At 47.8% G+C, this 25,646-nt stretch overlaps 1 protein-coding gene across 1 annotated transcript in view; it reads left to right on the forward strand.

Moving 5' to 3' along the window:
* Positions 1-25,646, forward strand: part of ABLIM3 (actin binding LIM protein family member 3) — a 103,541-nt gene that overhangs the window by 58,699 nt on the left and 19,196 nt on the right. The window contains 4 exon segments of the mRNA XM_081034965.1: positions 640-733; positions 7,245-7,332; positions 20,091-20,149; positions 22,369-22,440. Coding sequence (XP_080891091.1) covers positions 640-733; positions 7,245-7,332; positions 20,091-20,149; positions 22,369-22,440 — 313 coding nt within the window.

The following is a 25,646-nucleotide window of genomic DNA, read 5'->3' on the forward strand; positions in this document are numbered from 1 at the left end:
TGCTAGGCAAAAACGGAGCTCAGAGGAGGTGGTCAGGAGGTTCCCGTGCTACTGACCCGGGAGCAGTCAGACGATTCTTTCACTACAGGTGAAATTTTTAATTAGAAGAGGAGCCCTAAGGAGATGCAAAAAAAATTGATCACATTGATTACCTCCTGGTTTTCCTGGAAGAGAAACTGGGAAACGCTGAGAGGAGGGTGAAGACTTTTTTTCCCCTTTATGCCTTTGTAATTTGCCAAATGCAAATATTACCTATGCTATAAATAAAAATAACTATTAATAAACTTAAAATTAAAAAAAATTTTAAGAGCCCTTCTGGTAAAGGGAAGAGAAGGGGTTTGGAGAACATGTGGGGAGAGGGAAGAAGGAGAGTGGCAAAGTGGTAGCTGGACAGCAGCAGACCAGTGGTTCCCAGGCAGGCTCAAAGAGTTTGTCAAAATGTGGATTCCTGGGCCCCGCTCCCAGGGCTTCTCCTATTCCACAGATCTGAGGGCTGCCTAGGGAGTTTGCATTTTTAAGGAGCTTCCGCAGTGCTTCTAATTCTGGCCCAGACCCCGTCCGTTGCAGGTCCTGGAACCTCCACATTTTACCCCCACAAACCCCCCAACTTCCTCTTCCTGTGTGCATTTCCTCTTGCAGGGATGGTGTTCCGTACTGCGAGTCCGACTACCATTCCCAGTTTGGCATTAAATGTGAGACGTGTGACCGATACATCAGCGGCAGGGTCTTGGAGGTGAGTGGGTACAAGTCACTGCGAAGGTGTTTGAGCAGGATGGCCTGTGACTCCAAAAAGTCATCACTAAGGAAGGAGAAAGTCACCACACCCCCTTTCTTCCACAGCCTCCACCTCCCACACTTCTCTGCCCCAGCTCAGCTTGTTACTTGACCTTGAGCAGATAACCTTGCCTCTCTGGGCACCCCCAAAATGAGCAGCTGGATAAAATTATTCCTGGTTCAAAAATGCTATGATGGGAATATCGTTACTTCTCTGGATTCTGATCCAGATAAATCACAGAGGAGTAACGATTATGATTTTCTTCCTAACCCTGCTAGAGGATGGGAGCCCTTCTTTTTGTTTTGTTTTGTTTTTTTTAAGCATTTGGTAAATGTGCTGATTTAAGAACCAGCTTGTCTAGCAGCCTGCTCCCTAAGCCCTTCTCTGGCTAGTACGTCGCCATGGCAACAGCTCTCCTCTGCCTTCCATGCACAGCTTGTTCTGCCAGTGAGAGACAACCTGCAGCACCCTTCCTGAGACCCTGTCCACAGGCCTTCTTGCCCTTCCTTCCCACACCTATGGGCCCAGGAAGCCATCTGTGCTTTGGGAGCACCCACCTTGAGCATTAGAAACAGGAAAGAGTTTGGTGTTAAGGAAAAACAATAGCCTAAGTGTAGGAACAACTGAATTCTAATATTGACTCAACTGCTAACTCATTCTCAGATTTGGGGTGAGTATCTTTGCCTGTCAAGGCCTCACTTTTCCCACTGACAAAGGCTGGGGGATGGCAAACTGCGTCAGCTCTTTCAAGCAGAATCCTTCATTCTGACAAATCTGGAAAGTTGGTTGTGGTTACTGGAGTCAGCAGGTGCAGAGAAGGATTGTGCAGCCACATCTGGACTCAACAGGAGAGAATGTGGCAACCAGGAAAGGACTCTCTGAGGAGATGCATTGAAAGAGCCCTGAGGATGAGGAGGCTGCCATGTGAAGAGCTAGAGGAAGAATGAGCCTGACCCATTCCAGGAACAGAGGAAAAGGCCAGGTGGCTGAATTACGTAAATCGGGGCTAGGGGGAATGGAGTAGATCGTACAGGGCATCCCACAGAGGGCTTTGTAAAAGACCGGATTTTATAGTAAGTGCAATGGGGAGCCACTGGAGAGTTTTAAACCAAGAAGTAACATGATAAAATTATGTTTTTAAAAGATTGTAGGGAGTTAGAAAAAGGTAAACAAGTGCACAGAGTTGATAAACTATCAAGCATTTCCAGGGAGCAGTAAGAGTGCAATGTGGAGGATAAGGCATGAAACAGGAGCACAGGAAGGGTATTGGGCCCAGGTTTCGGGGGCCCAATACCAGGGTGAGGGGTTTGTAATTCACTGGGCCGCGGTGGGTTGTGGAAAGACCTAGCAGAAGTGACCTTGCTTAGAGCTACACCTTAGAGAGGATAACACCTTAGTACACGGGCTAAATTTAGAGGAAAGAAACTGGAAGTGAGGAGACCGTGACCTCAGAGGAAGGACTCCAGTGGCAGTGGAAAGGACAGCCATTGTGTCTCCAGGATTATGGAAGTAGAATTGCAGTGGCTTTGCAACTGTGGGGCAACTCATAGACATGAAGACTGAAAGACAAGGGGCCAATAGTTGGTCTAAAGTGTCAAGCCCGGGTGAGAGGAAGTCTGGTGTTGCCATCTGCAGAACTGGGAGTGGCAGGGAAAGAAGCTGATCTGGGCGGAAACACGGCAAGTTCCTTTTGGGATGGGTTGTGATTGAAATTCCAGGATAGTTTCAAGAAAGCTGTCAGAAATGTGGATCAGAGCTCAGAGACCAAGCTCAGGCCTGGAGGGACCAATGTTAATAATGCCAGGATTTGAGTGATAGTCAGCATCATGGAGGTCATTAGGATTTCTGAGGGGGGGACGGGAAGAGAGATGACGGGGGCAGTGGGCTGAAGGCAGCCTGGTGGGGTAGCTGCTTAGAAGTGGCAGGAAGAAACTGGGGCGTTATCACAGAAAGAGGAAGAGCAGTCAGGGGTGTTGGGGGAGAGTGGGGGAGATGAGAAGCTAGACCTTCAGAAAAGATGGCAGGGTCAGTCAGTGTGGGTCAGATTCTGCAGAGCAGGGAAAAGCTGCTCGGGCTGAGAAAAAGCTGTGGGCTATGGAGAATGTCGCCTGCCAGAGAACCATGTGTTGGGTCTGCAGGACTGTGGGGGACAGGCATCGGGATTGTAGGGGGCTAAAGGGTCAGTTGGATGGGAGATCATAAAAGCATACTTTTCTTTCAAGAAGGAAAAGCTTTGGTTACATGCAGAGCTGCAAATGGGAATCTGCCCCAGCATTCCCAAGCTGCTCTGCATGGATGTCAATGGGGGTTGTCTTTTCCTGCCTCTCACTGTCTGTTAGCATTGTGGGAGCCTCCTCTTCTTGGGCAGCTGTGGTGAGTGCATTTCAATTGATTCTGTTTGTACGAGGCTCCATTAGCATCTTGGACATATTGATTTTTGTTTTCTTAGAGCTGGGAGAGACTTTTAGCAATCAACTAGTTCACCCTCCTCATTTTACAGATGAGAAAAGTGAGCCCCAAGACATGTGATGCTTTTCCAAGGTCACATGCAGTGTTTCTGGTAGAGACACAGCAAATTCTAGGACTCTGGGCTCCTCTATCCCACACCGCTGCCCATAGCTCTCAACCAGAGGGGGTCTTTGAGGTAGTGGGGATGTCATGAAACACACATGGTTGGAGTGAAACAGATTTGGATCCCAATTTTATCACGTCAAGCCATGAAACCTTAAGCGAGTCACTTTCTCTGAGTCGTAGAGTCTTTATCTATCAATGGAGAATACTACTGTTATTTAACCCCGAATGGACATGTTAGAAAATATATAAATTCGGCCCTGCCCCTGGTTCCTGGCACAGAGCTCCCCAAACCCTTGTCATTTCCTAAGTGATAAGAGCACTAAGAGCATCTTTTGTTTTAATATTTGACCCTGATTCCCGACACCAACTCCTACATCCCTTGGAATTGCCTGGGTGAGGAGGGTCTTTTGTTCTAATGAAGTGACCCTTGGTGGGCTCCTGGATGGGGGCCAGTCACCAAAAGACCAGGCCATGATTAGATGCTGAGAATTTTCCGTCCTATGCCACATCCTCCTGGAAGGGGAGAGGGTCTGGAGACTGAGTGAATGATGGATCACGCCTATGTAATGAAGCCTCCAATATCCCAAAGTACAGGGTACGGAGAGCTTCCAGGTCGGCGAACACAGGGAGGTGCTGGGAGAGGGGTGCAGTGCGAGAGGGCAAGGAGCTCCGCGCCCCTCCTGGTCCTGGGCACCTCTCCACCTGGATGTTTATCTACATCCTTTATCATATCCTTTTATAATAAACTGGTAAACACACGTGTTTCCTGAGTTCTATGAGCCCTTCTAACAAATTATCAAACCCAAGTTGGGGGTCATGGGGACCCCGATTTATAGCCAGTTGGTCAGATGTACAGGAGACAACCTGGGCCTTGAGATTGGAATCTGAAGTGTGTGGGGGGGGGGGGGAGTGGGGGGAACAGTCTTGCGGGACTGAGCTTTTAACTTGTGGGGCCTGATGCTCTCGCCAGGTAAATAGTGTCAGAATTTAGTTAAATTGTAGGACATCCAGCTGGTGGCCCAAAGAATTGTTTGGTGTAGGGAAAAAACTCACATGTCTGGTGCCAGAAGTGCAATGAGTATGGTAGGAGTGTGAAAGTAAAGGAGACACACATGACTGTGGTTTTCCTTTATAGTTAGTCGGGAGTTTTTTCATTGCAAGTGCAGAACCTATATTTAAATGGCTCAGGCCAAAAAGGAAATTTATCAGCTCCCATAATAAAGAGCCCAGGGGTAGTTCTGGCTTCAGGCACAGCTGGATCCTGTGCTCGAACAAATGCTTTTAGACTATGTCGCCATCTTGGCTCCACTTTCTTCTGTGTCGCTTTATTGTCAGGAAGTCTCTCCTTCATGGTGGGGAAGTTGGACACCTGTCACTCCAAGCTAACATCCTGGCTCTCAGCCAGCAATGGAAGGAGAGCGTCTCTCTTCTAATAGTTCAGCAAACATCCTGGGACTGACTCTTACTGGCCTCTCTCAGGCCCATCTCTGAACCAGTATCTGTGACCAGAGTTCGAATATGCTTATTGGTGGGGCTAGCCCTCCTTACCCACATGGCCTGACATGAGGAATGGGAAGTCCCCCCCTACGAAAGGCTTGGTGCTATTTCTGGAAGAAGGAGGAAGGATGCTGGCCATGCAAAAACTACAGCTGCCCACTACAGGGCCCGCCCACCCAGCACATAGCCAGGTACACAATAGGCACTTAATTAAATTCCATTTCCCCAGGACACCCTACAGTCCCTTCCTCAGTGACAGAAATGAATTTGTGTCCTCGCCAAGGAGAACCACAAACCTGGTGCCCTGTGCTGCTGTTCCTAACCTTGTGTGTGGTTCTTAGTCCTCTCCAATATGGCCCCATTTTTCAGGTACTAATTCTTTGCCATTGTTCTTCACTATTTTCTTGACTTCAGTTTGTGAATGGACAGAATGTCTCATCTTGTCTCGCTGACTTGGTTTCCCTTACGCTGGTGCCAGTGGCTCTGAGAGCTTCCCTCCCTCCCTCCCTCTAGTTGTTTTCAATGCCATCTGTGGCCAGGGTGCTGAGGTGGGCACGGAGCTTCTTTCAGCTGGTACTGGGTGGTGGGACATGACATTTAGGAAGATGCCAAGTTTAAGTTTTGCCAACGTGCTGTTGCCACCCTGGAAAACAGGTCTATAATTCAAATGATAAAGAGACACGAAGTAGGGAGAGCCTGCTAATTAAACCAATTCTCCCTGTCATGGTGCAGGAGAACCAGGCCCACGACATCGCAGCTGGGGAAAAGAGCAGGCTCCTTCTAAAGTGTGAACACAGTTTGCTTTGATGGCGGGAAAGACATTTTATCATCGGTGGGGGCCACACAAACAACCAAGACTAAAATCAAGGGCTAGATAGTGGAGGTTTTGGGGTTTTTTTTTCCTGTTTAAAAATCTGCCCTTTCCACATTCTTGCTAAGTTTTTAGAATAAATCAAGTATTCCCAAACAGGCAAACCCATACTCAACCTCCCCCACCTCACCCCCACCACAAAAGGCTCAGAAATCGGCCTTCAGCATTATGCAATTACAATTTTTGAATTTGAAAGAAATCAATAGCATCAGGCCAAGTGACCAAGCTTGGGGGTCAGAGAGGGGCTTTAACAGCCCCCTATATCCTTCAGTATCCCCCAGGCATATTGCCCCCCCAAAACCTTGCCCTAACATGTAAAATAGACCCTCAAAACAAGCCCCACCTTCTCACCCAGTCACAGCACCACTCTCCTCCCATATAGAAAAGCTGGAGCCACCCCTGACACATCATGTCCTTTTGGTTGGGGCTGTAGTGTCAGACTGTCAGCATGGAAGTGACGCTGGGCTGCTGGCTGCCCCTGCCAGGCCTGGCGCCAGCACTGCCACTGCCTTCCAGTGGGCCCTGAGTCACAAGCTCTCTGAAGCTGTCTCTTCTCCTAAAGAAGAATTTGCAGCTTCAAATCACGTCCATTTTTACTTTAAATAATGGTAGAACAGGAAAGTGGGTATACGGAAGGGGCCACCTAGGCCAGACTGGGGTGAGCTGGGGAGAGGGGCAGAGGCAGCCAGGTAACCATCATGGGAGTGGTCTGGAGGTCAGAGGATCCCCACAGGTCGTGGCTTTGTGGGTCTATTTGTCCCTTCATGTACCACTCACAGTTTTTGCCATGTCTGTGAACCTTGTGTACTCGTTCTTAACTAATACTTTAAATTGTCTTTAAGTTGGCTCACTGACATATAAGAAAACTTACATAACATAACAGGAAAACCAAGATCACGTGCCATATTCCCGGTAACCAAAAAAATAAATATAGTCCTAACTAGATTCTATTGCTTGTGGAGGCTCCAAGGCTCACACCTGTTCTGCTTCTTAAAAAGGTAGATTAGTAAGTTTTGAATAGGTGTTAAAGACACACCACACCAAACTTGTACTTTCTCGAAAAAAATCAGAAGAATTGATAGAGGATTGAAAAGGAGATCATTTTTTTCATTGATCCAATGTTATTAAACCCTGGGTCCATGTACCACTTAAAATCACCTCCTGGACCACTAAGGTAAGGGCCCCATTCTTGAGGGATGCTGAGATGTCCTCCAAGCAAGGCTGTTTCCTCGTCTGGAAATGAGGAGGTGAGATCAGTAGCCTCCCAAGGGCCCTTAGGCTACCAAAATGGAAGTGAAGGAGTCCAGAGAAATCCCCTGAACTGCCACCAGGGATCCATGGTTTGGAATCACCAAGCTTCCTTGGGGGACTTTTAGATGGTTCTGGACTCCCCTGGGTAGACTCCCATCCAACGTCAGGGCCGTAAACACACCAAGCACACTAATGTGCCCGGGAAATGTTCAAACTCAACCCCACTGGGCAGTAGCCCCAGCTCTGACCTCCCGTTTCTTCCTTTTGTTTCCGTAGGCAGGAGGGAAGCACTACCACCCAACCTGTGCCAGATGTGTACGCTGCCACCAGATGTTCACCGAAGGGGAGGAGATGTACCTCACAGGTAAGCAAACCTGACCCTCCGTAAGGCACCGTGTAAGGTGCCGCTGTAAGGCTTCCGTCCAAGCCAGCGTGACGGAAAAGGAGATACAGTCTCCTTTTAGTTCAGTGTTAATCTTTGCTTTTGGCTTCTCCTCAAAATTGCTATGAATTTGCCCCTCTCTGGGTGGTTTGGGAAAGTTGCTGGTGTGGCTAATAGGAAGTGACATGTAATCTGCCTTCCATCCCTGTGCGCCTCCACCCGCGGCTCGGCTGGCCTGCGTCCCTGGCAGTGCTCTGAGCAGGCTCCCGGCTCTGCCTGGCCGTGGGAGATGGAGCTGAACAGGCCAAGGGGTCAGAGAACCTCAGAGGGACGCCTGGGTGGCAGCGTGTCTGCAGCACCACAGCCTCTACCCCACCCCCCGTCCCCTCCTTTCTCCCCACATCTCAAAGCATCACACCAAGATACCGCTCAGGTCTTCCCGTAGACTCTCAAGAGGCACAAAAAGGAATGGGAGGCAACCAGCAGTCTCTAAGAAGCACATCGGGGCTGCTTTCCCTCCCCTTCCCAGGGTCCAGCCCTCTGGCTCCAGGATTCTTACAACAGTCTCCTAATCAGCCTCTAGGCTGAGTTCAATCCCCATCCTCAGCCCTGTCCACCATCCCCAAGCATCGCAGTTCCTGACGCAGCCCTGTTCAGAAGTCTCCCTGCCCACCAGTGTGGCCTAGCATTTAAGACCCTCTCACTAACGTCTCAAACTGCCTTTCCAGCCTCGAACCAGCCCAACACTTAAGCTGCCAGCTTTCAACTGTTTCTTCCTCCATTCAACAACTATTTCTTGAGCCCCTACCATGTGCGGGCTCTGTGCTGGGTCCACAGGGAGTTCCAATCTCAGCCCTTCCTCCATTTCCCGACAGTGCAGTGCGGGAGATGGACTATCGTCCATAATCACACAAATAACTGTCAACTGTGGTGTTTTATGAGAGAGAGAAGTATGGGACCGTGAGCACACATAACGGGGTGGGAAGGGGCATCGGGGAAGGTTCTCTGAGGAAGGGCTGGGAGCGGGGATGCGAAGGGCGAGTGGGTGTTCTGGGCAAAGACAGGAGAGATGGGATGTGCCATCCTGAGGGGACAGAAACTGCAGGGTTCGGAGGTGGGCAAAGAAATGGCAAGTGTGGGAGACAGAGGGGAGCCCGTGTGGCTGGGGTGCAGAGGTCAGTGGGCAGGCAGACCTTGTGACTAGAATGGTGTTTGGGCCCTCAAAAGAACTTGTGGCCCTCGTCCGTCTGGCTTTTGTTTGCATGCCTTGCCTTCAATAAGAACACTTGTCTTCCCGTGCCCTCCTTGGCAAAGCCTATCATTCTAGGCCCAGTGTAGTCACTACCACTTCATAACCCCCCTTGAGATCCCCCCAAACTCACCCACAACTTACACGCCGTCCTCCCTGAATCCCCACAGCCCTTTGAGCCGGGGCCCCTCCAGCTTGCACTGCAGTCTGGGCCTGCTCCCTGAGGACCCTTGCTCCCCACATTGGCCCCACAAGTTTTACTCTCCAAGTGACCCTCGTTAGCTGGATTGCTATGATTAGCCGTCCCCAGATGTTTGAAGAGCTGTCCTAGGGAAGCGTGAAGGCGGTTCCTTCCAGTTTCCCACAAGGCAGAACTAAGGGAGGCAGTTCCGGGGAGTGTGTCCTCTTATCAAGCCTGCTGTAGCCACAGATGCCCGGGGCCAGGAGGTCCCGCAAGATGAAGTGAGTCCCTTTGCCTGCAGCAGGGTTTCTCCACCCTGGCACAACTGACATTTTGGGCTGCACAGTTCTTAGCTGTGGGGACTGTCCTGTGCATTGCAGGGTGTTTAGTAGCCTCCCTGGCCTCTGCCAATGGGATGCCAATAACGTCCCCCTTTCCACTGTGACAACCAAAAATATCTCAGACATTGCAAAGTGTCCCCTGGAAGCAAAATCATCCTTGGTGAAGAACCACAGGCCTAGAGCTATTCAACAGAAGTTCATACCATCTGCTCGAATGCTGGAGCAGGACTCCTATGTTGGATTAGGCTAGATGACCATTTCTAAGATGCTGTGACTCTACAAATACTTACTTTATGTATAGTCACACAGGGGTTAGAGGTGGAAGGATCCTGGAGGTCATTCTGAACTATAAAGTAACAGCCCCCATTATACAGATGGGCAAAGTGAGGCCCAGAGAGGAGAGACGTGTGAGAACCAGAGCGTGCAGGGGCAGAGCGGGCCTGGCCTATGACTCCCACTCCAGGGCTCTCTGCACCTCATCTCCTGGGACCCAGGTCCTGCCTGCCACACAGGTCCCTGCAAAGACCAGAACCCCCCCTTCACGGGAGCATCCTTCGCTCAGTGCCTGGGCTCCTAAGTGGTTTCTGTGATGCACAGGGAAGCCCACGGGCATCTCCACCAACCACACAATATCTTTACGGACCCCGACCACCTTGGGATTCTAGACTTTGCACTTGGTTTGAAAATGTGTTGCATGGTGTTCATCTCCCCGTTCGCTCCCTGGTGAACACATTTTCTCGTATTGAAACTGCCCTTACCTTCACATCTCCAGAATCATCAACCTCTTTCCCTTCCTGCCTGAATTCCCAATCCTAATCTTTGCCCATTTGCTGCTTTCAATCCTGGCTCCACTGCTTACTCAGTTTTGACCTTGGGCGAGTCTCTTCACTCTCTGACCCTCAGTTGCCTAGCCTGTCAAATGGGCTTTTTACAGTCCCTGTAATACAGAACTATAGTAAGCTCCAGACACAAGGTACGTTTTCAGTTCATTTGTTTAACAAATACCTATGAAGCATTGCCTGTGAGCCCGGTGCTGTCCTAACAACTAGAGGTGCTGCGGAAAGCAAGTCAGAGAGGTGCGCTGCCCTGGTGCGGCTCCCATCCTCAAGTCTCAGTATCTGCTGAGCCCTGCTTCTGACCAGAACTTCACAGAATGCTGCAGGAGTTCAGCGATGAAGTGAACAGCTCTGTGATCAGGAGAGAACCCACAATCAAACCTAGAGCACGAATGCCTCGGGGAGCTGGGAGATATTCTTGGTGATGGCGAAGGGCCTGTCGCCCTGCTCCCTAATTATCCCCATCCCTACCCTCCTGGCTGCTGGGAGAGTGGGAGTAATTGCAGGTCCTTCGAGGACCTGCCTTGAGAGATGCTGAGTGATCCTGGAATGAGGGGACCAGGCCCAATGTTAGTCATGCTGACTCTGGCTGTGGGCGTCTTGGGGTGGCAGCCAACCGGGGGGCTTCTTCTACCACTGAGAGTGGGCCTTTGGATGCCTTGGACACCTTCCCTGGGTGGGGGCACCAGAACTCAAGTGATATTCCCCAGAAATGGCAGGAAAACTGTCCTCCCAGGAAGCACAGGAGTGGTGAGAACTGGCTTACAGCCCGGAGTGCTGGGTTCAAGGGACAGCACTTCCACTGATGGGCTGTGACCTTGAGAAGTGATGTCCTTCTCTGGGTCTCTTCCTTCACCTATAAAACGAGGATAAGTACCCTGTCTTTCACTCATCCATTCACACGGAGGCGCTGCTCTATGGCTGGATCTCTGATGTGCAGAGTCGTCAGAAGTGAACAAAGCAGGGGTGCTTGCCTCTGGGGTGGAGTTCACTATCAGGGGAGGGAGAGTGGCGTTAGTCAAACAGAAGTGCAAAGATTCAATGACAGCTGTGATAAGTGCTGTGAGGGGAAGTTTGGGAACAGTGGAGCGTGTCATAAGGCTCCTGATCTAGTTAAGATCTTGAAAGTGAGGAGGAGGTGGGAGGGAGGGAGGATTGTGGAGGCAGAGAGAATAGCAGGTGCAAAGGCCCACGGCAGGAGGAAGCATTGCGTGCTGGAGAAACTGAGGCAAGCCCCCACACCTGGCGCTCAGAGAGCAAGCATGCTCCACGAGGTCCTCGTGAATATTCAGGGGAGATGAATGTGAGGGTGCTAAGTGCCCCACAAAGCAACATACCCAAGAGTGTTAGAAAGCCTGCAAAGTGTATAACCCAGCCTCATTGGACAGATGCATGGTACTGACAGCGGGGGTCTCGGGAGGTCCTTTGGGCCAGTTTGTGTTCTAATTGCTGTGTGATGGCTTTCTGATGGGCTCTAATTGCGAGAAGTCTGACGTCTGTCTGGATGAGAACTTGCAAAGCCCCAGGAGACAAGGGCAAGTTTTCTTTTATTTCAGTTCTGTTGTGCATTCAGTCTTTTCACTGTTTTTACAAAGATGCCAGATTTCTAATCTGTTTGTTGTCCAAACCCTTCATTTGGGCTGCACCAGGGAATTAGGTCACTGATTTTGTGTAGCAAAATGATAGCCAAAATGCTGCTAATGCAGGGCAAAACTTATACTGAAATTACAAAGGTTACAGTTGCTGGGCCAGTGGGAGTTTTTCTAAACCCAATATGTGGTTCATGAGATAGATTTTGCTCTTGTTCTAAATGTGCCTATACCCAGGAAAAAGGAAAGATAAGACTTTTTTTCCCTCTCTTTCTGTCTACAATAAATACCCCCCTGTTGCGAGAACCTGAGACAGGGAATAACACTGGAAACACAAGAGTTCAGCTGCACACTTTTAAACAGATCCCTGTTATCACTTGTATACTCGTGTTTAACTAAACCCACCAGGCAGGAAATCATTTATGAAATCCTAAGAAAAACTGCTTTACTAAGGAATTACAGGTCCTGCTAATAGTAATAATAAGTAACAACAACAAAACAACAACAAATTATAGGTCCTGCCAATAATAATAACAGATATATAATAAATAAAATGTCGTCAGTTGATGTTTACTGAGTACTTACTATGTGCCAACCACTGTACTAAAAGTTTTAAATGCAATATCCCATCTTATCGTCACAACCTTATGAACCAAAAGTCATTGATATCTGCATTTTAGGGAAAAAGAAAGTTTACAGAGGTTATGTCCCTGGGCCACAGTTAGTTAGTCTGTCTTGCTAGGGTTTGTTTAAGGCAGTGTTCTTTCATTTATTATTTGAATTCTTAACCTGAGGTTGATTCAGAGTGGCCTTCTGAATTCATGTATCCCCTGAAATTGCTTGCCAAAGTTTGCATGCAGGTGTGTTTCTTTAAGGAGAGGGTCTGTAGTTTTCATCAAATTTTCAGAGGTGTCCATGGCCCAAAATAAAGTGAAAGGCCTTAATTCTGTGTTAATGCAATCCCAAACAGAGCCCTGCAAGCTTGCTTTGATAATTACACCACACCCTTCTCTTGTATAATGGAGTCTATTTCAGAGCCTTGTGTTTTTTTTGTTTTTTTGTTTTTTTGGTTTTTTTGGTAGTTCAGATACTACAAGGTCTGGTACCAGGAGGTGTATCTTCCTGGCACAGGTACCGTATAAGAGGTGCCCTGAGCTACGTAATAGATGTTCAGGAAAGGTGCCCCTCATGGTTTTGGATTGTGGGACACCAGCCCTCGGTGGTAATCAACACATTTCATCAAACCACACTTTAAAAGGCACTAACGTAATATTGGTTGCTATAATTTAGTAGTTTAGCGTTATTTTAAATTGGCTCTCTCTACTGACAGCTTAGGTTGTAGGAGTTATGCTTAAAAACTTTAAATCTTATGTTTCCCCAATCCTGCTACATAATTTTAGACTTTTCAAACATATCTTGCTACTGTGCTAAATTGATATTTCCTAAAGTCTGACTCTACTAAGCGTATTTCATTTTAAATAGAGTGCATGTTAATGTTTGATGAGCTGCAATTTTTTTTAGATTGTTAGGGTTACCAAACATCTTGAATCCCATAGACATTACAGAGTAGTTAGTAGTTTCAAGTTTGTATTTTAGATTCTGTTCCCAACTTGCTCCTCTCAAGTCGCCACCAACTCAAGACAACATGGCCATTTTCTCCCTAGTTACATGTCACATCCACTTCACCAGCCAATGTGTCCGTGTTGGTCAGAATTAGGTCCAGAGTAGCCATTTCCCTGGTTGCTTCCTCTATTTTCTAACAAACAAAATTGCCTGCCAGGCAAGTCAAGAACTTGTCAGATGCTCACATTTTTAGCTCAATGAGATGTTTTATTAGGCTGGACTTTTTAGGTGGCAGAAACTCAACTCAAACTACATTACGCAAAAGAGGATTGATCAGCTCACAGAACTGAAGAGCGTCTGGGAGCAGCACAGCTGGGTTGAGGGGCCCACAGGCGGACGGCATTGGGTAGTTCTTCTCCCTGCTGCTTTCTGTGTGTGGCCTCACCCTCTCCCGCCCCAGACTGGCTGCCTCCATGTCAGGGAAAGGAAATCACAGCCAGCCCCTGGCAACCACAGGCACGGAGGGGCAGCATTCCCACCAAGGGTCAGCAGAGAAGTGCTGGAGCCACTCCAAGGAGCCTGAGTTTGTCACATGCCCACCACACCCAGGTCAGGGTGGGGAGACAGCGACAGACAGGTGGGCAAGACATCTAAGCTCCCTAAACCCCAACTTCCCTATCTGAAAACAGGGATAACAATAGGCCCCACCTCACCCAGCTGTTGTGAGGATTAAAAGTGTGAATGCATGGTATAGGCTTAGCATAGATCCTGGCACCGCCAGCTCTGCCAGTCTGAGCTCATGATCAACACCCCGTAATGTGGAAAGGGCTATTCCCCATGATGCCATGCACTGATAAATGCTGCCTATTGTCAATATTACCATCTTTATTAATAACACTTAGCAGAGGGCTCAGCATATGCATATGTGCTCATAAATGTTGTTATTAATTATTTTTACTATCATTATTAGTTATCATTATCGTTTTTTAGTTAATTACTATTGTTATAAAGTGTGTAGCATTAGGCCTGGCAGACACACTCTCTAAATATTAGCTATAAGAATAATTAAAATACTTAGCATCTAACACATACTAAGCACTCAACCCATTTTAATTAATGGCCTGTTATTCAGCAGTTATTATTTCCTGTGAATTACTCTGCACCTCAGTACTGCCATTCTCCATTCCTCACCCCACTTGATACCCTCCGTGATAACCAGCTTCATGATAGCTAAGCACATTGGTCCCTCAACCTCTTTGTTAAGCTTCCAGCCCACTTGACCATGTCAGCTCCAGGCAAATTGGTCTTCTCCACTTCTCCCGAGCTGCTCTTGTTCCTGGGCACAAGCCCAGCCTCCCAGAAGGGTGCGCTGGCAGCCAAGCCAGGCTTCTGCTTTGTGGCTCCACCTGCACAGCCAGTCCTCTGCTTACTGCATGCCCCTCGCTCACCGGGACCCCAGTGCCCCGGGTAGAAGAGTAAACATTACCCACCCCCCTGCAAGTCTCTCCTTACTCCTGTCCCCTAACCCAAACTGCACCCTGGCAAACAGATTTTCTTTTTGGTGGGGAGGGAGAAAATAACAACTACTCCAGGCAGACACTCGTCTAAGGGCTCTACGTGTACAGTGGGCCCCCCCCGCCGTCTGCGGGGCATACGTTCCACGATGCCCAGCGGATGCCTGAAATCGCAAATACTACTGAACCCTATATATACTATGTTTTTTCCTATACGTGCAAACCTATGATAAACCTTATATATTAAACATAGTAAGAGATTAATCACAATAAGTAAAAAATAAAAGAGAACAATTACAACAACAACATACTGTAATACAAGTTATGTGAATGTGGTCTCTCTCTGTGCTGTGCTCACCCTTCTTATTTTTGAGATAATGCAAGGTGACAAAATGCCTTATTAAGTAGAGAACTTTCCCCTTTTCACTTAAAGGAAGCACTTGACAGCTTGTATGTGGCGTATCTGAATTGCCAGCATCACCACTCTTGTGCTTTGGGGCCGTTATGAAGTAAAATAGGGGTGACCTGAACACAAGCACTGAATTACTATGACACTTGATCTGATAACCAAGACGGCTACTAAGTGACTAATGGGCATGTAGTGTATACAACATAGATATGCTGGACAAAGGGATGATTCATGTTCTGAGCGGGATTGAGTGGGACAGCACGAGATTTCATCACAAGACTCAGAATGACGCGCAATTTAAAACTTATGCATTGTTTACTTCTGGAATTTTCCACTTAATATTTTCAGAGCATGGTTGAACTCAGGTAACTGAAACTGCAGAAAGTAAAACCACAGATAAGGGGGGACTACTGTATTAACTCATTAATCTTCACAACAAACCTGTGAGGCAAGTACTATTATCATCCCCATTTTATAGATGGGGAAAGTGAGGCACAGAGAGGTAACTGACTTGCTCTAGACGATGTGGTTAATAAGTGATGTACCCAGGATTCGAGCCCCATCAGAATATTACATTAAATAATGCATAGGTGGCCTGATACGTGGTGAAGATTTCCCAGTGCCCAAGACTATACCAGTGATGATATTGTTATTACACGTCAGATTCAACAGAAGGGCTCACTCTTCCCCCTCCAGCTGAGTATGGAATCTTTACTAACAAGTGACGGGTACCCCCATGGTCTACAGAAGTGGTCTGCCTTCTAGTGGGGCGGGTGGCACAGATCTTTTTATTGAAGTAAAATTCATGTAACATAAAATGAACCATCTTTAAATGTACAACTCAGTAGCTTTTAGTACATTCACAATGCTGTGCAATCATCACTTCTATCTAGTTCCAAAACACCTTCATCACCCCAAAAGGACACCCCATACCCAGTAAGCCTTTGCTTCCCATTCCCCCTCCCCGAGGCTCCAGCAACCACCAATCTGCTTTCTCTAGATGTACCTATTTGGGGTATTTCATATAGATGGAATCATATACTATGTGGCCTTTTGTGTCCGGCTTCTTCCACTTAGTGTAATGTTTTCTAGATTCATGTTGTACCATGTACCAGTGCTTCCTTCCTTTTCAGGGCTGAGTATATCTATCTCTGTTCTGCAGATATACTATACTTGTTTCTCTGCGGGATTTTAAAGGAGCCATTCCTTCCAAGGTCCTAGCAAGTCTGTGTCACAAGGTAGGGCTGCAGACATCAAGGCAGAATTCAGAAACCACACCCTACTGTGGACAAGAGAAATTTGGAGAAGAAACCTCCCTTAAGAGAACACTCTAGCTGGGATCAGGGGTTGAAAACTGGTGGCTTAACCTGCTTAAATGAGTGAGAAGGGCTGGGTGGCAGGCAGCAGGGAGGGTCACTGCCACCTGCGGGGCTTAAAGCATTCCTATTCAAAAATACTTAAGACAATGCTGCGCTGCCCAAACAGAATCTTTGGTGGGGCAGCTTCTGTCACTGCTCTATTTGTAACCCTGGCTGGGTATTCTGGAAGACTACGCAGCAGCTCCAGCTTTGTCACTCAAATCTCCACTAATGCAAAACAAAAAAAGAGTTGGAAAATTGAATTTCAAGGTCCAGCAGAGAGGTGGGTGGGTTCCCAAACATTAAATAAGTCCAAAATGTTACAGGCGTGGGGTGTGCTATGACCATTCAGTTATGACTGAATGCTGACTCTGCTAAGGATTCAAAACAGCCTGAATACCCGGCTGAGGGACAGTTTGGGAGATTTAGATCTCTGTCTCTGAGTCAGCTGATACAGAAATTGGTAATCCTTCACTTCCATAACCTTTACGGGAGGTTTTAAGGGCAGAACCTGGAATTCTAGGTGACAGTCTCAGAGGATGAGAGTATGACTTGTGGAACCAGGAGTGTAACAAGCACAATATGTTGACTTTTTACAAGAAGTTAAAGAGTCCTGTCTTACAAACTTTATTTCTTTATCCCATGACATTCCAAGGGAACAAAATTGGAGTGTTAACCGGTATTTAGCCCTGCGGTTCTCCAACTTAGAGTCATAAATCACTTGGGAGCTTGTTAAAAATCACAGATTCCCAGGCCTTATCTCCAGGAAATTGACTTCAGGGGCGCTTCTGGGGACCCAGGAATCTGCATTTTACCAGACTGCGATACAGGTGATCCACAAGTCACACTTCAACAACCCCCAACCTAGTGAATATTCTTATAGATGCCCAATCTGAAACTGTACCACAGCTGCCAAGTCAGTCGAGATTCTACCACGTGGCCTGATCTCTGAGCCCAGCTTACAGAATTCAACTGGCCTGAAATACAATGTCATGTTTCTTTTGTTGATTCATTTACTCAGTGAGTATTAATTAAGAATCTGCAGTCCCTGCAGTTCTATCTGTAGATAAGACAGATAATGAATCCCACTCCTTAAAGAACTTACATTCTAGTCCAGATCATTGGATAGTGGCAAATAATTATTTTTTCTACACAGAGAAGACTGTTAAGATGGAAACATAGACTCTCCACAGTTGGGTGTGATAGTAAATGTCCATGAGTGTAATTACCACGTGATGCATCTCCTCGACAATATCCCCACCGAGCATTTACCCACCCAACGTGTGCTTAAATACTTCCAGGGACAGGGAGCTCACTTGCAGAATGAGCCAATTCAATCTTCAGAAGTTAAATTTTCCTTCCCTGAAACTTCTGCCTTTGGTTCGTATTCTACTTTATAAAACGTGATGAATGAGTTAACCCTTTTTCCCACAGAGACATATTAAAATATTTTTTTGAAAAATGCTTTTCACCCTTATGTTATGTCTTCTCTTCTCCATGGTGAAGACTCTGCCTTATGTCCTAGTTTTGGGTCCCCTCTCCATCCTGGTTACCATCATCCTCTGAGTACATGTCACTCTGGGTCTTTTTTTTTTAAATACAAAGGTGGGATCCAACCAGTCATTCATTTAATTCTTTATTAAATACACATGAGCCAGATATGTTTTCGGCTCTGGGGATAATGCCACAGAACAGCATCACCTCCTTCCCTCTGGATGTTGCCTTTCTGTCAATGTCCCGTTGATGAGCTATTGACTAAAGGCAGAAGCTCAGCAGACCGTATTTCAGAGGGGTCTTCATGAACAAATCATCTTCTCTTACCTTCATTTATCTAAATTTATTGCTAACTACCAACAAACTCCTTCCCTCTTTAATGTAAATGATATACTGCCAACTCCAAACTTCTGATTTCTTTCCTTTCTAATTATATTTTCTTTCTCCCTTTTGATCCTCCCCCCTCACTTCTTATATAAATCTACTTTCTTGCATGCAGTGTGCGGAAGCCATTTGTAGCTCAGCTTGATTTCAGAACAGATACGTCAATGGCATGGAGAGACCATCTCATCTGACCCCCTCCCTTTACACATCATTTCCCCCCATGACAACTTCGGAACGACCTTTTTTACCTTTCCTATGCCTCTTTCACTTAATCTCATGACCTTCTTAAACATCTGTGTCTATCTCACCCATTTCATTTCCTACAGTGACCTGTAACATGTGTTTCCTGCCAGAACCACAGTGGTAAACAACTCCCTGTGGATTCGGCAGCAACTCAGAGAGAACCCGGAAATGCTCTCTCTAAGGTTCCCCAAAGCAAGGATCCCCACCCACCACTGGGTGGTGGACACACCCTGAGGTTGCTGGATCGAGCCACAGACGCAGAGTCCCTCTGCTGGGCTCTGAGAGCCATTGCACTTCACAGAGAAGGAATTACATTCCTGTGGCATCGTTAGGGACACCCTCCTTTTTCAGATGAAGCAACTGGGACGCCCCGAGAGGAGGTGTTAGGGGCCGAGCAGAGACCAGAACCCAGGGCTCTGTTCTCCAGGCCCATCCACTGTTCAATGTGTTTTCCCGTCTAATTGTCCAACCTTCCACCACCCCGTCACTTAGCCAGGACTCCAGTCCTAGGGGTTCCAGGCAATAAACCATAATGGCAAGTATATCCTAAAAACAAAGTCAGACAAACAAATGCCATCTGGGTGCACAGGAATCCAGCCATTTGCTGGCTCCTTTCCTTTTAGGGCTGGTTACCAGAGGAATGGCACCAGAGGGATAATATGGTCCTATTTTTTCTTCTAATCCAAGACACCTGTCCCTTCTTTGGGGCATGTGCACTAGATGGGGCTCCTTCTCAACATGTGACCAGCCACCTGTTGCTCATGCCTTTCCAAATTGGCCTCTCAGTTAGGGGTGGGCCAACTGGATTCCCACCCACACGAAAATGTGGGCATTCACAGTGTACTAAATTTGAAGAGTCTGGAGTCTCTTAGGAATTAGCACGTCATGACAGTGCTCTTAGGCAGAATATACATCGTGACACCTCCTCCCCTTACATGTGATAGTTCTGATGACTGTCGTAAGTCTTTGACGAGAAAGGAAGGCTGGAGTTCACGGTCTGTCACTGGATTTCACCTTCACTGCCATTCAGTCGTTCAACATATATTTATTGACCACCTGCTATGTGTCACTCACTGCCACTCATCCACTCATCTATTCACCCCACAAATGTGTGCGGAGCCTCCACTGAGAGCAAAGTCCCATGCTGGGTGCTGAGGGAGATCCAGCCATGAATAAAGCTCGGCTCCTGCCCAGAAGGAGCTCTTAATTCACATGGGGGCATCAATCCACAAGCTGCTGTGATTTAAGGCTGTATGTACTGAGAGAGATACAAAGAACTATGGCTCACAGAGGAGAGAGCAGTCACTCCCAGCCGGCAGGTAAGAAAGTTTGCAAGAAGATGTCACGTGAGACATGGACCTTGAGGAATGGGTAGGATTTGGACAGGCAGGAAGAATGTGTGGCTGATGGAATCGCTGTAGCAGCAGCAGAGAGCTGGGAAAAGCAGGGGGTCCTCCTGGTTGTTGTACAAAGGACAGCACGTAAGCTGTGGGGGGGAGTAAGTGGTGGGCGGTGGGGAGACTCCGAATGCTGGGAGGTGGGAGAGGTCTGAGCCTTTGTTCTCTTCCTGGCCCCTTAGGTTCTGAGGTTTGGCACCCCATCTGCAAACAGGCAGCCCGGGCAGAGAAGAAGTTAAAGGTAAGCAAGCTGGTAGTGACACCAGCCCAGCTACTTTCTGCCACAGGTTGGGGGCCCTGTGCTTTAGCAGAGAGTCATTCCTTAGTGTGCACACGCCCAAATGTGTGCCTGTATCCTTGGATTTCCTTAATGGTAACACCCATCTGAGGAGATTAAGACGTTGCATGTGAGATCACTTTCAAAATTACATACAACAATGTATTATTGTGGGTGTTTAAGTGTTGCTGGGGCAAGGCTATTCCCTAACCATTGCTTACCAAGATGGCAGGCTCTCGGACGTACTCCGGCCCGAAGTCATTACTTAATAATAAGAGTCAATGCTGTCATAGGAATTGAGAGTTTGCAAAGCATCTTCACAGCTACTGTCTGATTTGATTTCTTTAACTCCATGGGGCAGGTGGGGCAAGGACCTTTATCTTTGCTTTGCTTATGAGAAAACCAAGGTCTACAGAGGGCGGTGATTTGCCCACAGTAATGCAGCCAGGCAGAAGCACAGCCAGTGTCCAGGCACACGCTGGACCAGCTGAAGCTCTGCGTCCCTCTGAGTTCCTGTGCTCTGACTAGTACCAGGAAGTCATGTGACTCAGGCTTCTTGATCCAAGGACTGCACTCCTGGGTCCTTGATGCTGTGGAGGGGCTACCTGGGGTGTGTGTTGGGGGTACTCAATGATCTCCAGTGTGCCTCTACACTCTGGAACCCTAGGTATCAACTTGGTCCCTTAGGACTCTATTAAAATATACCTGCTAGCTTCTCAACAACAAAAACCCATGTGTACGGTTTCTGACCAGCTGGTTAAAGGTTGTCTCCTTTGCCATATCCTTCACCTAATGCAAATTTTGCGAAAGAGCTGGTCTATTGATGCATAATTATTTTTGAGCCGTGAGGTGTGTTTTTTCCCCCCTGTTTCTTCCAAGGCCTCTTCCTTTTAAGGTGTTAAGAAGACCTTACTTGTCCTTTTCTTCCTCAACTTTCTCCTCTTTGGCAGCGTTTCCCAAATTTCAGTTATCCTTCTACAACCCTGATGCTTTCTGCCGTGTCTGTGTGCCACCTGTATCGTTAGACACTGAATGTTTCTTTTTCTTTAAATCAGCTCACTACTGTTTACTTGACTAATTTTAAAATAAAAGTGTATGCAACCAAGTAGAAAACCAGTATTACTTGCTGTAAATAGAAAGTAACCATAAAATAAATTTGATGAAAACGAAATCATTCTTAAGAGTAAATCTTAGAAATTCTAGCTAGATCATGTTGCCTGCACTCTCTTTGTTTAAAGGGGAGGAAGGCATGTTGGGTAATTAACAATTGTCAAGAAAGTTGCTGAAATGTATTAGCACCAAATCAGGACTTCCTCCTTGATCTAAGAGGGTTAAAACAGAATTGTGTATTTTACTCTCTCACTCTACGTCTCAGTATTATCAAATGTGCCGCCTAAATTCATCTCCCCAGAGCCACACTGACTCACAATCCACAGTGTTGCAAACACTGCTATACGGCCCCACTTAGAATGCTTTCAATTGTAGGATGAGCAATCTGAAGGGGAAGTTAGCAATCCCTGAGACCAGCCCTTTCATTTTACAGATCGCGAATTCGAGATCCCTAAAATCACATCGTTCACTAGCGGTTCTGGGTTCCCAGTATGTTTACGTTTTAGCCACAACGTGCTTCCACTCTCTGAGCTGCACCAACGTCGACACAATGTTGTTCTGCTAAGGGGGCCACTGATCCATCACCGCTGCTGTTTAGAGATTTTTTTTTTAAGTTTATCACTTAGGCTGATGTCAATTTGCAATGGACATACTATAAAGAACCAGTATATTGTACAATCACATGAAGTGTAACCAACTTTTATATTTTGTATAAACAAACTGCTAAGAAACAAGTACTAACCAATGTTATATGTTTAAAGTAAATACATTATTGACCAAGGTGACCGAAAATGAAGTTTTGTGAGTAACTTCCTGTCGAAAGGGCCAATTGCAAATACGTAGAAAAACAAATCCATGTCCACTCCAACAGCCTGAAGTGCTGTGCACTTTGTATTTCATTCACACTCAGACATTGATTTAAAAGGCAGAAAATCAAGTGCGGAAATAGCCAGAGAGTGCTTTTAATACTATTGCTAATGTTCCCTGAAGAGCTGCGTTCCCTGCCCGACTGCCTCTCCCCAGCACGTCAGAGAGGCAGCTTCTCACCCCTTCTGTCTTTGTCTCTCCCACAGCACAGGCGTACGTCTGAAACGTCCATCTCACCCCCGGGATCCAGCATTGGGTCACCCAGCCGAGTCATCTGTGTATGTATCACTTTTCAGACACCAAGAGGACTTGTCCCCCAGCCTGGAATCTAAGGAGTTTGTAAGGACAGCCAAAGACAGCTGTCAGCTTGTCATCCAGCTGATATCTGCTGATACTGAGTGTGGCCTGTCTGTGCGAGGCACTGTGCTAGGCACTGTGCTAGGTCCTGAGGGTACGGGTGGGGGGAGGACAGCGAGGACCTGGGCCCTGCCCTCAGGGAGCACACAGATTAGTGAACACAGTGACAGGGATAATATGGAGTTTAGTGGGAGCACAAGCAAGAAAGTGCAACCACGGCAAGCGCCCTTGACGACCTCTGAAACCGTGCGCTGCACATCCTTCCCCATGACATAACTGAGAGAAGGGCAAGACAACAACGTGGAATCAGAGTGGTGTTCAGGGTGGTGTTGGGTGGGATGTCGATGTGGAGACAGGGGCATGTGATACAGAGGCAGAAAGGAGCAAGAAGCCGTGTGAGTGTGGAAACACGGCCATAAAGGACTTGCAGACTTAGAGAACTTTCTGATCACATGAGAAGTCCGGGGATGGAGTCAGCCTGGTGCGTGTGTCTGAGCTCCCATTCCCAGAGGCATTCAAACACAGAGACACTCATCATTGCCAGGGATGCGGCAGAAGGGACAAGGGTGGAGTCGGATGACCCCAGAGGTCCCTTGGGTCTGTACTTGACTCGCTCGTTGCTTCAGTCAACAAACGCTTGCTGAGTGTCCACACGGCCAGCGCTCTGCTCTGCTCTGCTCTGCTCTGGGGACATGGCGGTGAACGGCACCAGCTGCTGCATAGCACCAGACTGTTTCAGCCCTTCCTCAAGTCAAAGGAGCACAAAGACCAGAAACGCCGGGGGAATGGTCCAGCGCTTGAAACCCTAATAAGAAGCTCTAGAGACAGGCCTCCACCAGCCAGCCCTGAATGGGCCCTGCCCATCGTGACGAGATCATTATTTTACTCCAAACCCACACCCAGTCTCCTCCTTGAGCTCTGGATAATGCCCATTGATGGCACTGTTTCCTTCCCTCTCTTCCTCTGGGCAAACGTAGAAAATGAAGTAAGAGTAATCATTGACTGCCGCTTTAATGTTGGTCTGGACTGCCACGTGGCTCCCGCAAAAGACAGCGACTGGGCTGTACTGGCCAGAACAGGAGAATGACAGTCCTCCTGGTGCCATTCTCTTGGGGTCGGACCACAGCAGGATTAACGAGCTGGGTTTCAGGGCCTGCACCACGAGAAGACGACGACTGACGAGAGTGAGCCAGTCTCCAGGAGAGCGTTACCCAGGTATCAAGCTCCGGACACACAGAGCAGCGCTGTGTGATGCCCTTCATCCCTGCTGGTCTCCCCAGTGCTGCTAAGGGGCCTTGCTAACCTTTGTGAAATTAGGAGGCCTGACGATGTTCACCCCGAATCCTGAGGAAGCTCGTGGAGTTGCCCCTGTGACAAGCAGCTCGACTACATGTGAACAACAGCAGCTGGGGACACCTGCCATTGTGCCCTCTAGCTGGAGGCTTCGGCACTGAGATCACTTACCCCCACATTCTAGGATAGGCAAGTGTCTCCCCTTCTGTGTTCTCCTGCTCTCCCCTTAATGGGACCTCACCTTCAGCTACTTCGAGGAATGGCTGCACATGTCACGTCCCCTGGAGGGGACAGGTTCTTTCAAATTTTCAAACTTTGCTTCATCCCCCAGTGACTGCTAGAATCATCTTCAGGTGCCTTGATTTGGACCAGTCCTACGTGGTCTCTTCCTTCCTTCTTGGCTAATTACGTTAGGATGCCTCTGTCCAATCACTATAAACCCCTTTGTAACCTGTGAACAAGGCAGTTACAGGAAGAAATATAAATTTAGTGTTTCTGAGGTTTGGAGTCGTGCTGAGATGAATACCGATGAGTCGAGACAAGTTTGCAAGATGCCAAGAGCTCTCAAGGTCAAGGTCGAACACCCCAAGACAAAAGGCAGCAGTTACTTCAGCAAGTGGACTCTCCTAATAAGGTTCCCTTTGCCCACACTCGCCAAAATTGGTACAGATATGGGTGTCTGACCCAGGCAGGGTCTGGCAGAAAGGAGAGGCACACCTCAAAGGGTTTACCTGAGGGGAGCTTAGAGAAGGGAGCATTTGCAGAGGTGTGAGCAGTGTGAGAGGACCCACGTAGTGAGGCATTCAGGGACTACAAGAACAGGAAGTTGTCACCAATCTCCGCCTGAAGGGAAGGGCTGTTAAGAGCTGGAGCGGTGGAGGAGCTGCCCCAGACAGGAGCCATGCCCAACAGCAGCCAGGCAGGGCAGGTACAAAGGGGACAAGTACACAGCCTCTCTCTGCAGTCACCTCCCACTCTGCAGGTGTCCCCCACTGGCCAGGGAGCCTGTGACACAGTCCGTGGGGCTGCAGAGCCCCAGTCGGGCCAAGGAGGAGTGGACAGTGAGTCTAGAGGCAAAGGGAATGAACAGCACAATGCCCAGACAGCCGGGAAAGGGACAGAGATGGCACAGTCTACAGTCGCTCGGTCTATAGTCTTGGCCCAGAGACTCACCTGGCCGCAAGGCATTGGGAGAACGTTATGAGTATAACGCAGTCTCCTTGGAGCCCGTCTAGTGGCCTCTCTCTTAATTTGCCTCACGTCAGGACCTTGTGAGCCACAGTAGTTACAGAGGCAGAGCCTGGTCAACCATCACAGGAACTGGGTCACAGGAGGAACAGCTGGAGAATGCAGACCTAGAGAGGACATGGCTACAGGAACCATGACACATGGGCGGTGCCACGAAGGGGACGCTGTCTCCTCAGGGAGTAATTAGAGGCTCTGTTCAGTTCGATTAAGGAGCAGCTTTCTGAGTGCCGCCCTTGACAGCTGTAAGCCAGTGAATGTCCCACCCTGAGGAACTAGGAGAGGCCACTGGAGAGGGCAGGCTGGCAGGTTAGACTTGGCTGGGTTTGAATTCTGGTTTTGCTACTTATTAGCTGTATGACCTTGGGCGAGTTAAGTGATTTCTCTGGACCTGTTTCCTTATTCAAAAATGAGGATAATATTAGTACCTACTATTAGAGTTGTGAGTTGGATGGATTACCTAAATTAATCCCTATAAGGGACTTAGGATAAAATCTGGTTCATAAGTCCTCACCAAATGTTAGCTAGTGTTTTCTGTCATGATTATTTCTGTCTTTACCATCTTCATCATCTTCTTCAAGGATGCTGT

Source organism: Rhinolophus hipposideros, assembly GCF_964194185.1.
Source record: "Rhinolophus hipposideros genome assembly, chromosome: 23".
NCBI lineage: Eukaryota > Metazoa > Chordata > Mammalia > Chiroptera > Rhinolophidae > Rhinolophus > Rhinolophus hipposideros.